At 49.6% G+C, this 17,473-nt stretch overlaps 1 protein-coding gene across 10 annotated transcripts in view; it reads left to right on the top strand.

Annotated features, from left to right (window-relative positions):
• The window catches only part of LOC140719374 (tenascin-X-like), a 212,983-nt gene that overhangs the window by 92,642 nt on the left and 102,868 nt on the right, over positions 1 to 17,473 (top strand). For 9 of the 10 annotated variants that reach the window (XM_073034029.1, XM_073034045.1, XM_073034011.1 and 6 more), the window contains 4 exons: positions 2,451 to 2,867; positions 8,616 to 8,897; positions 11,860 to 12,141; positions 14,998 to 15,279. In XM_073034029.1, the coding sequence (XP_072890130.1) occupies positions 2,451 to 2,867; positions 8,616 to 8,897; positions 11,860 to 12,141; positions 14,998 to 15,279 (1,263 nt within the window). The remainder of the gene's footprint in view (positions 1 to 2,450; positions 2,868 to 8,615; positions 8,898 to 11,859; positions 12,142 to 14,997; positions 15,280 to 17,473) is intronic. The other variant, XM_073034053.1, reaches the window with a different exon arrangement.

Genomic DNA, 17,473 nt, shown 5'->3' with positions numbered 1-17,473 from the left:
TTGTGTGTGTGTTACTCTGGATTTCCATCATCTGCAGAGTTTCTTGTATTTTGAATGAAGAATGTACCCGTTAAACATGTTGAAGCTAGTGACACCCAGGTGATTTGCACTGGTAGATAACACACATATTGTGATATATTCTTGAGGCCCTCTGCTGGCCGGGTTTGACCATGGATATTGTGTCCTAGCTGTGTGATATGCAAGCCAGAACGGTACGATACGGAGAGCAAGTTATTGCCCTTGTTGCAGGCTACCCGCTCCCCAGACAGCTGATGAATTAACAGCAATGACCAATGCAGTCTGGCACCAGCGGCCTCGCAGGAGTTGCCAGTCAGCGTTGAACTCAATGTGGGACTGCCCTAGGGACTCCAGCTCTGGACATTTTCCTCGGGGTTTACTCCAGAAGCTTTCCCCATGAGTGGGTATAGCTGCAAGGCAGCAGAGGTTAGAGATCAGAGTTGTACAGCACATTACAGGCCCTTCAGCCCACAATGTTGTGCCGGCCCTCAAACCCTGCCTCCCATATAAACCCCCACCTTAAATTCCTCCATATACCTGTCTAGTAGTCTCTTAAATTTCACTAGTGTATCTGCCTCCACCACTGACTCAGGCAGTGCATTCCACGCACCAACCACTCTCTGAGTGAAAAACCTTCCTCTAATATCCCCCTTGAACTTCCCTCCCCTTACCTTAAAGCCATGTCCTCTTGTACTGAGCAGTGGTGCCCTGGGGAAGAGGCGCTGGCTGTCCACTCTGTCTATTCCTCTTAAGTTTTCCTTCTCCTAGATGAGCTGATAAGCCCCATCAGTCCAAAGCGACTGGTTTAAAGGCAGCAATAACCTGCCTTTGCCCCTTCTGTCAGTAGAAACCGTTCTGCCGGGCTCGGTAGCTAAGCCACACGTGAAGGCCGGGGGCTGGCCTTGGTTGTCAGAGGCTCTTTGAGATGCACGCCGTTGGGAGCTCGACCCACTACCTCCCCCGACTATGACAACTAGTTACCGATTGTGCTGAGAATAGTTCACACTCATCAGGCGGAACAGACTGGATGGGCTGAATGGCCTAATTCTGCTCCTCTGCCTAATATGTTGGTAAATAACACTCAGATGTTATGAATAGACTAGTTCAAGTTTTTGCCATCTGTTTGTCCGTACTGTGTATACAGTACAACCAACCGAAATAACGCTTCTCCAGACCACGTTGCACCCACAAAATATGTATTACACACAGCACATTAAACAAAATATTACCTTAACTCAGTTAATAAAATATAATTCAAAATGCACCTAGTGCAAAGTGTAGGTAAAGGGTAAAGAGCTCGCTGTACTAGTGATGTGCTACCCTGCCACGGGCCTCACAGCCTGAGGGAAGAAGTTGCTGGCCAGTCTGGTCCTGACATTCCTGCACCCCCTTCCTGATGGTAGTGAGATAACACACTAATTAATATTTTCAGAGCTATTACTGATGTGTTTCCTTGAGGTTGTCATAGCTACCTATTAAATGCTCCCAATGGTGTCTGTCTCTGACAAGCACGTCCACCTCTTGCCCTTCACATGGGGCTTAGCTACTAAGCCTGGTAGAACTGTTTCTACCGACAGGAGAAGGGGCAAAACCGGGTTACTGACTCCGTAAAACGAGTCATTTTGTGCAGCTGGGGCTCGTCAGCCGTGGTTGGCAGCTCATCTAGGAGAAGAAAATCTGTCGTCTCAAACCTCCGCTGCCTTGTGCCTATACCCACTCGTGGGGAAAATTCAGAGCTGGAATCCCGAAGGCAATCCTACGTTTAGTTCGACACTGACTGCCAACTTCTACAGCATCGCTGATCCAAGCTGTATCTGTCTCTGCCATTCCTTTGGACTCATCAGCTGTGTGGAGAGGGGGAGCCTTCTGCGTGGACAACAGCTTGCCCTCCGTATCGTACTGCCCTGGCTTGCCCAATCTGTTTCAGATCAGTATTGCCAAGTTTTATGGAAAATAACTCCATCTGTTCACATGCATTGATTCTGCACTCTCTCTGGCTGCTATCAAATCCCGTGAGAAAATAATAATAACAATCAATTTATCACGTGCTTTTCATACATGATCTACTTCGAAGCATTTTTACAAAGGGATAAAGTGCAAACAAGAAAATAAAAGGCTAGAAGGAGGGTTAAATAAATATGTTTTGATCTGATGTTTTAAAGCGGCAACTTAGTTTCTAAATTCCACAGTTTTAGGAGCTGGTTCAAAAAAGTGACCTGCCAATTTTCTATTGATGAGAATTTTTTAAATTTATGAGATTGGCAGAAGAAGGTGAGAGCTCGAGCAGGATTATGAACCGAAAACGATTCTCTGGTCCCACAGGGTGGTCTCTGACGGGTTTAGCTGCCTTCTCGTGAACTACTCTTTGTTATTTAGTAGGTGAATGTTAACAGAAGGTCTTTCCTTCATCCTCACTTTGTATCCTCCCTCAGTGCGGGGCTTGGACACTGGGCCAGTGACTGCCAACAAGGAGTCGGAGGACCTTCAGACAATGCCAGCAGATGTTCAGGAGGAGGGCGTTGAGGAGCAGGAGGAGGAGGAGGACGAGGACGTGGATGAGGAGGAGATGGGCCAGGAGGAGGTGGGCCAGGAGGAGCTGGAAGGGGAGGTGACCACTCCCTCCACAGCCGGAATACCGGAAAATACGCTGCGCCCCAGCACCCCCTCTGAAAACCAGACCCCCTGGTGGACCCCAGCGCCCTTTAAGGATTCGCTCGTCACCTCGCAGAGCTTCAGCACATCCGGCTTGTTTGACGTTCATGGGCCTCGAGCAACACCCAGCCCTGGTGTTGACTATAATGCGATGTTGCAGACTGCAACTGATGACACACTCTCAATTCCACCTACAGGTAAACCAACACAAGTCGGACTCACCAAGTTACTTCCCTCCCATTTCTCCAAACCTTCCACAGGAAGCTAATCAGTGGGCACTGAGCGTGGACGGACCGCCATCGGTGCCCTCCTCTCTACATTCTTCACAGGTTTTCGAGGGTTGTCCTGTCACACGAATCTTTTACTTTCAGGCCAATCGCTTGAGGATTTTTTGCAAAGTCCTGGAGTTTTGAATAATTTGTCTTCCCTCCCCTAATTCAGCCTCTCGAGGGATATTCACCATCCAGTTCGATCAGAGACGTGGCTGTCACCTCGCTGAAGGAGGATGGGCAAAATCCTGGTACACCTCCCGCTGTCATCCCCTGCCACCATGCAGCGAGCAGTTAACAGGCAGGCTGGATCGGGGAGGGGTCCCACAGGCTGGGGGTACAGAGGATGGAGTTGGATTAGGGTACAAGATGCTGGCTTGTCATACTTGTCCACACCCAGCGAACGAATCACTTCTGCCCACATTTGGCTCATTGTCCTCCACACCTCTCCTGTCCACGTACTTATCGCAGACGTGTCCAGCTCAGCCACTATTCCTGCCAGCTCGATACAAATCCTTCAGTCAGAATCAGAATCAGGTTTAATATCACTGGCGTATGTCGTGAAATTTGTTGTTTGTGGCAGCAATACATTGCAATGCAGAATAACTTAAGAAGTGTAAATTATAATAAGAAATATATTTTTTTAAATTATATTAAATAAGTAGTGCATAAAGCGAGCAAAAATAGTGAGGTAGTGTTCATAGACTCATTGTCCATTCGGAAATCTGAAGGCAGAGGGGAAGAAGCTCTTCCTGAAACATTGAGCGTGTCTCTTCAGTCTCCTGTACCTCCTCCTTGATGGTAGCAATGAGTTTGAAAAATCTGCCTCTGATGTTCCTTTTAAATCCCTCGCCTTTGATCTTAAACTTGTGACCCTTCCCTGGGGAAAAGACAATGTGATGTGTCAGTAACTGGGGTTAAATCCCATGTGGCATCTCATCAATATCCTGCTTGAGACGCGCAGCACCGGTTTTCTCATCACCTGCACCTGGGGGTGGCCACTCAGACAGCCAGCCCCCATAACCATCATCGAAATAAGTGTGAACCATTTGCTGCTGAAGCCAAAGGGGGTTGTGGGCAGATGTGCTGAGGCTTCCCTGGTAGGTCATCCCCCCAACTGTACCCAAAGCGGTACGCTTACAGCTGAGGGCAACAGCCACAGGGTACTCCGCACCTGCTGACCAGTCACCCAGGTACCTGTCTCCTGCATCTTAGGGGTGACTACCTCCCCAAAGCTCCTGTCTGTCACTTCCTCAGTCTCCTTGATGAGCCACAGGTATAGGCCAGTGAGTCTCGCGTCAGTGCGAGGGAAGTCACTGGAGAGGATTCTTAGGGGTAGGGTTTATGAGCATTTGGAAACCCATGGCCTAATTAGGATGAGCCAGCATGGCTTGGTGTGGGACAAGTCGTGTCTTATCAACGAGATTGAGGTGTTTGACAAGGTGATGAGAGGGATTGACGAGGGTAGGGCAGTTGATATTGTTTACATGGGTTTCAGTAAGCATTTGACAAAGTCCTTCGTGGAAGGTTAATCTAGAAGATTATGATGTATGGGGTCCGCGGCAAATTGACTGTTTGGATTCGGAACTGGCTTGCACATAGAAGACAGAGGGTGGTGGTTGAAGGGACTTATTCCAGCTGGAGGTCGGTGATTAGTGGAGTTCCGCATGGATCTGTGCTGGGACCTCTGCTGTTTGTATGTATATAAATGATCTGGATGAAAATGTAGATGGGTGGGTTAGTAAGTTTGTGGATGATACCAAGACTGGTGGAGTTGTGGATAGTGTAGAAGACGGGCAAAGAATGCAGCACGATATCGATCAGTTGCAGATATGGGCAGAGGAATGACAGATGGAGTTTAACCCAGATAAATGTGAGGTGTTGCAACTCGATAGGGCAAGTGCAAGGAGACAGTACCGTACATTGTTAAGGGCAGGACCTTTCTGAGCAGAGGCATCTTGCAGTGCAAGTTCATAGCTCCCTGAAAGTAGCTACGCAGGTTAATGCTTGCCTTTATTAGTTGAGAAATTGAGTTCAGAGGTCAGGAGGATATGCTGCAGCTTTAAAACACTAGTTAGGCCACATCTGGAGTATTGTACTCGGTTCTGGTCGCCACATTATAAGATGGATGTTGAGATTTCAGAAAGGGTACGGTAGAGTTTTACCAGGATACTGTACGGATTCGATGTCATGTGCTATAATGAGGTAATTTTCTCTGGAGGCTGAGGTGAGATCCGATGAAGATTTATTTGATTATGAGAGGTATAGATAGAGTAGACAAACAGTATTTTTCCCAGGGTTGAAATGTCTAATACCAGAGGCATGCATTTGGAATGAGAGGGAGTGACAAAGGAGATGTGAGGGGCAGGTTTTCACACAATAATAGACCTGAGTTATAGGGAGAGGTTGAAAAGATTAGGACTTTATTCCCTGCAGCGTAGGAGAATGAGAGGAGATTCGATAAAGGTATACAAAATTATGAGACATATAGATAGGGGAAATATAAGCAGGCCTTTTCCACTGAGGTTGGCTGGGACTACAACTAGAGGTCATGGGTTAAGGGTGAAAGGTGAAATGTTTAAGGGGAACCTTTTCAGAGAGGCTGGTGAGAGTGTGGAATGAGCTACTAGTGCAAGTGGTAGATGTGGGTTTAATTTCAACATTTATGAGAAGTTTGAATAAGGACATGATGGGAGGGGTATGGGGGATATGGTGCAGGTGCAGCTCAATCAGACTAGGTAGATGCCTAATTCAGCATGGACTAGAAGGTTCTGTGTTCCATGACTATTATGTGGGAAGGCTGGGGTATATACATGTCACTGTATACAACCCGGAGTTCAGTTTCTTGTGGGCATACTCAATAAATCCAATAACTATAATAGAATCAATGAAAGACCACCTCCAACAGGACGGACAGCAACCAATGTGCAAGACAACAAACTGTGCAAAATACAAATGAAAAGAAAATAATCGTCATAAATAAATAAGCAACTTGGGGGACATGAGGTGAGAGTCTTTGAAAGTGAGTCTACAGGTTGTGGTAACAGTTCACTGATGGGCTGGGTGAAGTTATCCCCACTGATTTAGGAGCCTGATGGTCGAGGAGTAATAACTGTTCCCAAACTCGAAGGTGCGAGTCCTGAGGCTCCTGTATCTTCTTGATGACAACAGCGAGAAGAAGGCATGGACTGGGTGGTGGAGGTCCTTGATGATGGATGCTAGTTCCCCGTGACAACGCTCTGTGTAGGTGGCGTTTGCCTGGGACAGGGAACCAGACTTTGAGGCTACAGATACTGAGTGGGAATTTCCAGGTTGAGTTGGAAGGCAAAGGCAATGTTACCATTTATTTCAAGAGGACCGGAACACAAAAGCAAGGATGCATGGCTGATTGGCAGGAGGCAAGGAGTGGGAATAAAGGGAGCCTTTTCTGGCTGGCTGCTGGTGGCTAGTGTTGGGACTGATTCTTTTTACATCATATGTCACTGATTTGGATGATGGAATTGACGGCTTGGTTGCAAAGTTTGCAGACAATATGAAAATGGGTGGAGCGGCAGGTAGTGTTTAGGAAGTAGAGAGGCTACAGAAGGATTTAGACAGAGTAGAAGAATGGGCAAAGTGGCAGATGGAATATATTGCCGGGAATTGTAGGTCATGCACATTGTTAGAAGAAATGAATCCTTATGCGGGATTCCCACCAGCAAAAAAAAATGTGCATCCAGTACCATCACTGAGCCCAAGCATGTGCTAAACAATAGCAAAGACAGAGACCAAAGTTACCCCAAAGGTCTCGCATTTGATCCGACAAACCACAGGTTTTCTCTCTCCCTGGCAAGGGAGAGGGAGGTGTCCCCCATTTTCACAGCGAGCGGGAGAAATAACAACAACCCACAGGTTTACAATGTTAAAAGTCCATTTCATCGCATTTTTCGAGCTCTGTGTCCGAAGATCGCAAAGACCTCGGGCCTTTGGGCCCTCCCCAATGATTTTCCAGCCTCCCCAATGACACACAACCCTCAATCCGCCCGTCTCCAGAGCCCTGAGATGTTAGGCTTCCGAACGCAATTGAAATTCTCAGGCCAAACCCTTGGCATGTCAAATAATGGCCAGTCGTAGAACCCCGAGAACGGGTCCCATTCCCGCAAAGAACAGAAGCCTGCGTGTAACTCCAGGACAGGGTCTTCAAAAGAACCCTGCAAGGGAAACATAAAGGTATTAAAGATAGAAATGGAGCTGTTTCCAAAGATGCAAGCAAAGGAGTCGCCGTTAGGCGCCATCATCCCTCCTAATGTTTGCACTCATTTCAGGAAGACTAGAATATAAAAGCAAGGATGTAATGTTGAGGCTTCATAAAGCACTTGTGAGGCCTCACTTGGAGTCTTGGGCCCCTTATCTCAGAAAGGATGAGCTGAAACTGGAGAAGGTTCAAAGGACGGTCATGAAAATGATTCCAGGATTGAATGGCCTGTGATATGAAGAGCATTTGATGGTTCTGGGCCTGGATTCACTGAATTCAGAAAAGGTAGATAGATAGATAGATACTTTATTCATCCCCATGGGGAAATTCAACATTTTTTCCAATGTCCCATACACTTGTTGTAGCAAAACTAATTACATACAATACTTAACTCAGTAAAAATATGATATGCATCTAAATCACTCTCTCAAAAAGCATTAATAATAGCTTTTAAAAAGTTCTTAAGTAGTTTACTTAAATACATTAAATACAATCAACCTCGGCACTTTAACATATCTTACTCCTGGCGGTTGAATTGTAAAGCCTAATGGCATTGGGGAGTATTGACCTCTTCATCCTGTCTGAGGAGCATTGCATCGATAGCAACCTGTCGCTGAAACTGCTTCTCTGTCTCTGGATGGTGCTATGTAGAGGATGTTCAGGGTTTTCCATAATTGACCGTAGCCTACTCAGCGCCCTTCGCTCAGCTACCGATGTTAAACTCTCCAGTACTTTGCCCACGACAGAGCCCGCCTTCCTTACCAGCTTATTAAGACGTGAGGCGTCCCTCTTCTTAATGCTTCCTCCCCAACACGCCACCACAAAGAAGATGAGGGGTGACCTCATTGAAACCTATCGAGTGGTGATATGGTGAGGATGTTTCCTACGGTGGGAGAGTCTAAGACCAGAGGACACAGCCGTGGAATAGATGGGCGTCCTTTTAGAATGGAGATGAGGAATTCCTTCAGCCAGAGAGTGGTGAATCTGTGGAATTCTTTGCCGCAGGCAGCTGTTGAGGCCAAGTTGTTGTGTATACTTCAGGCAAAGGTTGATAGTTTCTTGACTGGTCAGGGCATGAAGGGATATGAAGAGAAGGCAGAAGATTGGGGCTGAGCGTAAAATTGGATCAGCCATGATGAAATGGCGAATAGACTTGATGGGCCAAATGGCCTAATTCTGCTCCTATATCTTATGGTCTTACGTTTTTAAAGCAGAGGTTGGTAGGTTCTTGATTAGTCAAGGCATCAAAGGTTGCGAGGAGTGGCAGAATGGGGTTGAAAAGGAGTGGTGGAGCACACTCGATGGGTCGAATGGCCTTCTGCTTCCCTGTGTTATGATCGTGTGGGTGATGGGATCCTGGGTGCGGAGATGGATTTCCTTGGGTTCGGGATGTGCAGGGAGGGGGTTCTCTTGCATATCACTGTCTTCTCCCTTGCCTTCAGCCTCGACCGACCAAATTGTTAACTTCAGTGACGTGTTGGCTCGGGAGGTGAAGGACCGGAGTCTCCGACTGACCTGGAAGGTTGTGGGTGGCACGTTCGACTCCTTCGTGGTGCGGTACCGGGAGACGGCGGGATCGGCACAGTGGCTGGAGCGCCAAGTTCAGGGTCGCTATCGCTCGGTGCTGCTGAAGGGCCTGAAGGCCGGTACGGAGTACTCGCTCCAGCTATACGGAGTGCACGAGGGGCAACGCACAGAACCCTACCACCTCCTCGTCTCCACAGGTACCAGACCGCGCACGGAGCTGGGGGGGTATTTTCATGCGGTCTGTTTCTCTTGGTCACCATACTCGAAGACCAACTTCGAATGTTTACGTAGACAGTCCATCTAACCCACCCTCAGACCCACTAGCACACCCGCCCTCAGACCCTGCTAGCACACCTGCCCCTGCTCTACCCCACCCGCAGACCCTGCTAGCACACCCGCCCTTGCTCTACCCCACCCTCAGACCCTGCTAGTACACCTGCCCCTGCTCTACCCCACCCGCAGACCCTGCTAGCACACCTGCCCCTGCTCTACCCCACCCGCAGACCCTGCTAGCACACCTGCCCCTGCTCTACCCCGCCCTCAGACCCTGCTAGTACACCTGCCCCTGCTCTACCCTGCCCTCAGACCCTGCTAGCACACCTGCCCCTGCTCTACCCCACCCGCAGACCCTGCTAGCACACCCACCCTTGCTCTACCCCACCCTCAGACCCTGCTAGCACACCTGCCCCTGCTCTACCCTGCCCTCAGACCCTGCTAGCACACCTGCCCCTGCTCTACCCCACCCGCAGACCCTGCTAGCACACCCACCCTTGCTCTACCCCACCCTCAGACCCTGCTAGCGCACCTGCCCCTGCTCTATCCCACCCTCAGACCCTGCTAGTACACCTGCCCTTGCTCTACCCCACCCGCAGACCCTGCTAGCACACCCGCCCTTGCTCTACCCCACCCTCAGACCCTGCTAGTGCACCTGCCCCTGCTCTACCCCACCCGCAGACCCTGCTAGCACACCTGCCCCTGCTCTACCCCACCCGCAGACCCTGCTAGTACACCTGCCCTTGCTCTACCCCACCCTCAGACCCTGCTAGCACACCTGCCCCTGCTCTACCCCACCCTCAGACCCTGCTAATACACCTGCCCTTGCTCTACCCCACCCGCAGACCCTGCTAGCACACCCGCCCTTGCTCTACCCCACCCTCAGACCCTGCTAGCGCACCTGCAGTCCCCACCCTTTAACTCACCCAGTCCCCGCTAGCATACCCACCCTTGCTCTGCCCCATCCAATGTCCCCATCTGATTGTACAAATGGAATTAGCAGAAGGGGCCATGAGAAGGCCCTGGTGAGCAGGATTAAGGAAAACCCCAAGGCTTTCTACAAATATGTAAAGAGCGAGAGTATGAGGGATGTGAGAATAGGACCAATCAGGTGCAATGGTGGAAACGTGTGCATGGAGGTGGAAAAGGTAGCAGAGGTATTAATGAATACTTTGCTTCAGTATTCACCAGGAAAAACGACCTTGACAATTGTGGAGGTGACTTACGGAGTACTGAAACACTTGAGCATATAGAAATTAATAAAGAGGTTGTGCTGGAGCTTTTGAAAAGCATTAAGTTAGATAAGTCACCAGGACCAGACGAGATATACCTCAGGCTACTGTGGGAAGAGAGGGAGGAGATTGCTGAGCCTCTTGCGATGATCTTTGTGTCATCAATAGGGACAGGAGAAGTACTGGAGGATTTGAGAGTTGCAAATGTTGTTCCCTTGTTCAAGAAAAGGAGTAGAGATAGCCCAGGAAATTATAGACTAGTGAATACGACTTCAGTGGTGAGCAAGTTATTGGAGAAGATCCTGAAAGGCAGGATTTATGAGCATTTGGAGAGACATAATCTGATCAGGGTTAGTCAGCATGGCTCTGTCAATGGTAGGTTGTGCCTTACAAGCCTGAATGAATTATTTGAGGAAGTAATAAAACACATTGATGAAGGTAGAGCAGTGTATATAGTGTATATGAATTTCAGTAAGGCATTTGATAAGGTTCCCCATGCAAGGCTCCTTCAGAAAGTAAGGAGGCATGGGATCCTAGGAGATTTTGCTTTGTGGATCCAGAATTGGCTTGCCCACAGAAGGCAAAAGATAGTTGTAGATGGTTTGTATTCTGCATGGAGTTTGTTGACCACAAGAATCTGTTCTGGGACCCCCTCCTCTTTCTGATTTTTATAAATGACCTGGATGAAGAATTGAAGGGTGGGTTAGTAAGTTTACTGATGACTCAAAGTTTGGGGATATTGTGGATAGTGTGGAGGGCTGTCAGAGGTTACAGCAGTACATCAATAGGATTCAGAACTGGCTGAGAAGTGGCAGATGGATTTCTACCCAGATAAGTGAGAAATGGTTCATTTTGGTAGGTCAAATTTGAAGAGAGAATGTAATATTAATGGTAAAACTCTTGGCAGTGTGGAGGAACTGAGAGATTTTGGGGTCCGTGTCTATAGGACACTCAAGCTGCTGCACAGGTTGACAGTGTTGTTAAGAAGGTGTATGGTGTGTTGGCCTTCATCAACTGTGAGATTGAGTGCAACAGCTGTGAGGTAATGTTACAGCTATATGAGACCTTAGACCCCACTTGGAGTACTGCATACAGTTCTGGTCACCTCACTACAGGAAGGATGTGGATATTATAGAGAGAGTGCAGAGGAGATTTACAAGGCTGTTGCCTGAATTGGGGAGCATGTCTTATGAGAATAGGTTGAGTGAACTTGACCTTTTCTCCTTGGAGTGACAGAGGATGAGAGGTGACCTGATAGAGGTGTATAAGATGATGAGGAATATTAATCATATCGATAGGCAGAGGCTTTTTCCCAGCACTTAAACACAAGAGGGCATAGTTTTAAGATGCTTGGGCATAGGCACCGAGGGGATGTCAGGGGTAAATTTTTCACATGGTGGGTATGTGGAATACACTGCTGGCGGCGGTGGTGGAAGCGGATTCAATAGGGTCTTTTAAGCCTATTAGATAGGTAATGGAGCTTAGAAAAATAGAGGGCTATGCGTTAGGGAAATTCAAGGCAGCTTCTAGAGTAGGTTACATGGTCGGCACAACATTGTGGGCCGAAGGGCCTGTAATGTGCTGTAGATTTCTATGTTCTCTGTTCTTCCAGTGACCTTCAAAGTGCTTTAATCTTACCTCCTTTCCCTTCAAGTTTTCACGAAGAAGATCAAGACAGGGACGGTGGGCAAACTGGACACATTTGTTGTTTCGAACATCACGGACGTCTCCTTCTTACTCACCTGGACCACAAAGGTGCAGTTCGACTCCTTCCTTATCCATTATGGAGTCGAGGGATCCAGGGACGTGCAGAAGGTCAGGGTGGCCGGTGAACTCCGATCTTCAATCATCACTGGTCTCCAGCCAAGCACTAAATACACCCTTCATCTCTACGGTGTCTCCTCTGGCCAGCGAACAAAGCCTATCACCACCACAGGTAACTGCACAGCTTTGGGGGGACTGCTTTATCGAGCACCTCTGCTCCAACGGCCAAAGACAGAATTTCCCATTGGCCAGCCATTTTAATTCCTATCCCAATTCCACTTTGGACATGTTGGTCCATGATGAGTTCCTTTGGAGGAACAACACCTCGTATTCCACCTAAGTAGCCTCCAACTTGGTGGCATGATCATCAATTGTTATCTTCCTGTAAACTTTTCCCTTCCCTTTCCCTTTCCTTGTATTCCCCTATCTGATCTCCTTACCTGCCTTTCACCCCCCCCCCCCCAGCCCTCCCCTCCGGTGCTTATTCTCTTTTCCTTCCTCATCTGGTCCTTCCCTTTCTCCCATGCTCCGTTCTCCTTTCCTCTCAGATTCCTTCCTCTCCAGCCCTTTACATTTCCACCCACCTGATTTTGCCCATCACCCTTCAGCTCGTCCTCCTCCTCCCCCCCCCCCCCCCCCCCACCTTTCTCTGCTGGTGTCTCACCCTTTCCTTTCCAGTCCTGATGAAGGGTGTCGGCCTGAAAAGTTGACTATTTATTCACTTCCATAGATGCTTTCTGATTTGCTGGATTCCTCCAGCATTTTGTGTGTACTACACAGGTGACTTACAGCAGCCTCCAGCATCAAGGCTGTGAACATTGCTGTGTGTCCCCGCTTTCCCTGCCTGTAGCTCTGTGATCCTCTTATAGCGGCAGATAACCTCGCCCTCAATGTCAGCAAGACAAAGGAGATGGTTATCCACTTCGGGAGAACTTGGACCATTCACACCCCTCTTTACATTGAGGAAACGGTGACCAGTTTCAAACTCCTAGGAGTGCACATCTCACACAGCCTCTCCTGGTCCCAGAATGGATTCTACACAATCAGGAAAACTGTCAACACCTCTGCTTTCTGAGGAGGCTGAAGAGAGCTGGACTACGTGCATCGTCGTTCCTCAGACGTGCAGGAGAGGGCATCCTGACAAGCTGCTAAACTGTGGCAGACAGCAGGTGGTCAAAACTGCCTAGTGCACCACTGGCACCATCCTACCCGCCATCAAGGGCACAGATAGAGAAAGGTGCCGGAAAAGAGCCAGTTACATCATGAAGGATCCACCCACTCTGCTCATAGACTGGTTGTCCCACTCCCATCAGGGAGGAGGCTACGTAGCATCCACACCAGGACCACCAGACTCAAAAATAGTTACTTTCCCCAAGCAGTAAGGCTGATCAACACCTTGACCCACTAACCCACCCCTCCACACCCCCAATCACCACTACTTTATCATTTCCTATCAGTCACCTTATGTACGGACACTCCTGTGCCTAGTGTCACTTTATGGACAAGCACTCAATCTACATATATATGTATTTATATTTATTGTTTTTTATTGTGTTTTTCTTTTGTGCTGCATCGGATCTGGAGTAACAATTATTTTGTTCTCCTTTACACTTGTATTCTGGAAATGGCATTAAACAAGCTGGAATCTTGAATCAGTCCCTTCAAGGACAGTATTTGACCAATTTTGTTTTGGACTGTGACCGATCCTGAAAATGTTTCCTTGTGTGGCAGCTGGTGTCTCGGCCAGTACTAAATCAATACCCTTTAGCAATTGGCCAGGCCTACCATTATTGGGCAGGTCCCCTTCCCAATTTAAATGGGGATTTCCATACCCCGCATAACATCGCTGGAGTCATCATACGTCTTCCCATATTATTTTTTTGGACCCACATATATTGAGTTGTGGGCCAGTTGTGAACTAAACAACCATTTGTCCCGATGCAAACAAAGGACTTACACAGTGAGCGGCCCGGCACTGACGAGTGTGATAGAGCAAAGCAATCTGGAACTGGGACAGATTGGGAGAACGGGTAAAGAAGTGCCGGATGGAATACAGTGTAGAGCAATGCAGTCCATGCACTTTGGAAGAAGGAATAAAGGCATAGACTATTTTTTTAAATGGGGAGAAAATTCAAAAATAGGAAGTGCAAAGGGACTAGGGAGTCCTGGTGAAGGACTCACTAAAGGCTGAGTTGGTGGGACATAAGGTAAATGCAATGTTAGTGTTCATTTCAAGAATATTAAAGCAAGGATGTAATGTTGACACTTCATTGGTCAGACCACATTTGGAGTATCGTGAGCAGATTTGAGCCCCATATCAATGAAAGTATGTGCTGCCATTGACGAGGGTCTAGAGGACATTTACAAGAATGATGTTGAGAATGAATGGGTTTATCTATGAGGAACAGAATGGGCCTGTGCTCGCTGGAATGTAGAAACAAGTGTTGGAGAGGGTGTTGGAATCTCATTGAATATGAGATTTCCCCCCCCCACCCCATCAAATATTGAAAGGTCAATAAAGAACGGACATGGAGAGATGTTTCTAATAGTGGGGGAGTTGAGGACCAAAGGGTGCAGCCTCAGAATAGAGGGACATCCATTTAGATCAGAGATGAAGAATTTCTTCAGCAGGGTATGGTGAATCAGCGGAATTCATTGTCACAGACGGCAGAAGAGTCCAGGTCATTGGGTATATTTAACACAGAAGATGATAGGTTCTTGAACAGTCAGGGCATCAGAAGTTATGAGGAGAAGGCAGGGCACTGGTTGAGAGGGAAAATAAATCCACGATGGAATAGAGGATCACACTGGTTGGGCCGAACGGACTAGTTCCACTTTTTCCTTATGATCAGAGCGAGCGTCCTGACTGACTGATAGATGAGGCTTTAGGGATAGTATGACTGATTCCTGCTCCTGAGGCATGTCTACAAGGCCCAGGTGAGACAAGAGCTCAGCTCTCCATCCCAAGGGCTTGGTGTACATTGAGTTGAATTTTCCTCCACCAATAACTCTGGTTTCTACCCTCAAGCTACCACGGACAGAAGCACCTTGAGACTGGGCAGCCTGTCGATCGCGAGCGTCACGTCGAACTCTGTCCGCCTCTCCTGGACCACAGACAGGACCTTTGACACCTTCCTCATCCAGTACAGGGTCCAGGGATCACAGGAGACCCGGAACATCACGGTGGCCGGCGGAAAGCGAGTGTATCTCATCGGGGATCTCCGTCCCTCCACCCGATACATCATCTATCTCTACGGGATCTCAGGGTCTGTGCAGACCCAGCCGCTCACCACCCAGGTCACCACCGCAGGTACGTGTTTTTTGGAAACTAGTTTGAGATGGAATTGATTGAAATATTCATTTAAGCCTACCAATACCAGAGTCAGTATCCACATCCTACCCATCAGAAGTGTCCACGTGAGAGGGATTTTAACCCAATGCTCCTCCGAGTGGTTCTGAGGGACGGGTCAGAATGTTGCATGGTGTGGATGCCAGCCCCAGCATAGGCACAAGCCTCCACACCATCAAGAGCATCTTCAAAGGGTGTTGCCTTTAGAAGGTAGCATCCATCATTAAGTGCCTCACCACCCTCTTTTCATTTCCACTATCAGGGAGGAGATACAGGAGCCTGAAGGCACACATTCAACAGCTTCTTCCCCACCCACATCAGATTTAGGAATGGACAATGAATCCATGTACACTGGCTCTGAACCAGAGTCAGGTTTAATATCACCAGGGCATGTCAGCAGCAGAACATTGCAAAACATTGGAAGAAAACCTATAAATTACAATGAGAAGTGAAATGAAATAAGTCGTGCAAAAAGAGAGGGAGAAGTACTGAGGTAGTGTTCATGGGCTCACTGTCCATTCAGAAATCCGATGGCAGAGGGGGAGAAGCTGTTCCTAAAGCAGTTGAGTGTGTGTCTTCGGGTTCATGTGATGCAGATGGCTGAAGGTTGCAACGTTCTGCAGCTTTTTCCAGTCCTGTGCAGTGGCCTCTCCCTACCTCACTAGTTTGCTCTCTTTTTTCACTGCTTAAAGTTCAAAGCACATTTATTATCAAACTTTATACGGTTTAACTATTGTCCATACTCTGAAGACAGGGACACAGAGGAGTGTGGCTGTGTCAGGGGCAAGGAGGGGTGTGGGAGAGGGGGTCGTGGGCAGGGAGGGGTGTGGCAGAGGGGGTCGTGGGCAGGGAGGGGTGTGGGAGAGGGGGTCGTGGGCAGGGAGGGGTGTGGGAGAGGGGGTCGTGGGCAGGGAGGAGTGTGGGAGAGGGGGTCGTGGGCAGGGAGGTGTGTGGCAGAGGGGGTCGTGGGCAGGGAGGGGTGTGGGAGAGGGGGTCGTGGGCAGGGAGGGGTGTGGGAGAGGGGGTCATGGGCAGGGAAGAGTGTGGGAGAGGGGGTCGTGAGCAGGGAGGAGTGTGGAAGAGGGGGTTGTGGGCAGGGAGGGGTGTGGGAGAGGGGGTCGTGGGCAGGGAGGGGTGTGGGAGAGGGGGTTGTGGGCAGGGAGGTGTGGGAGAGTGGGTCGTGGGCAGGGAGGAGTGTGGGAGAGGGGGTCGTGAGCAGGGAGGAGTGTGGAAGAGGGGGTCGTGGGCAGGGAGGAGTGTGGGAGAGGGGGTTGTGGGCAGGGAGGTGTGGGAGAGGGGGTCGTGGGCAGGGAGGAGTGTGGGAGAGGGGGTCGTGAGCAGGGAGGAGTGTGGAAGAGGGGGTCGTGGGCAGGGAGGAGTGTGGGAGAGGGGTCGTGGGCAGGGAGGTGTGTGGGAGAGGGGGTCGTGGGCAGGGAGGAGTGTGGGAGAGGGGGTCGTGGACAGGGAGGGATGTGGGAGAGGGGGTCATGGGCAGGGAGGAGTGTGGGAGAGGGGGTCGTGAGCAGGGAGGAATGTGGAAGAGGGGGTCGTGGGCAGGGAGGGGTGTGGGAGAGGGGGTCGTGGGCAGGGAGGGGTGTGGGAGAGGGGGTTGTGGGAGAGGGGGTCGTGGGCAGGGAGGAGTGTGGGAGAGGGGGTTGTGAGCAGGGAGGAGTGTGGAAGAGGGGGTCGTGAGCAGGGAGGAGTGTGGAAGAGGGGGTCATGGGCAGGAAGGGGTGTGGGAGAGGGGGTCGTGGGCAGGGAGGGGTGTGGGAGAGGGGGTCGTGGGCAGGGAGGTGTGGGAGAGGGGGTCGTGGGCAGGGAGGAGTGTGGGAGAGGGGGTCGTGAGCAGGGAGGAGTGTGGAAGAGGGGATCGTGGGCAGGGAGGAGTGTGGGAGAGGGGGTCGTGGGCAGGGAGGTGTGTGGGAGAGAGGGTCGTGGGCAGGGAGGAGTGTGGGAGAGGGGGTCGTGGACAGGGAGGGGTGTGGGAGAGGGGGCCGTGTATTCTTTTTTCAGGATCTCCTCAGTTTTTCTACCTATGTCATTGGTGCTAATATGTACCATGACTTCTGGCTACACCCTCTCTTTTTAGGATGTTGTGGACGTGTTCAGAAACATCACAGACCCTTACACCTGGGAGGCAAACTACCGTCCATGT

Source organism: Hemitrygon akajei, chromosome 2, assembly GCF_048418815.1.
Source record: "Hemitrygon akajei chromosome 2, sHemAka1.3, whole genome shotgun sequence".
In the NCBI taxonomy this organism is placed as follows: Eukaryota; Metazoa; Chordata; class Chondrichthyes; order Myliobatiformes; family Dasyatidae; genus Hemitrygon; species Hemitrygon akajei.
The sequence above is the reverse complement of the archived record's forward strand: the minus strand, read 5'-3'. Positions and strand labels throughout refer to the sequence as shown.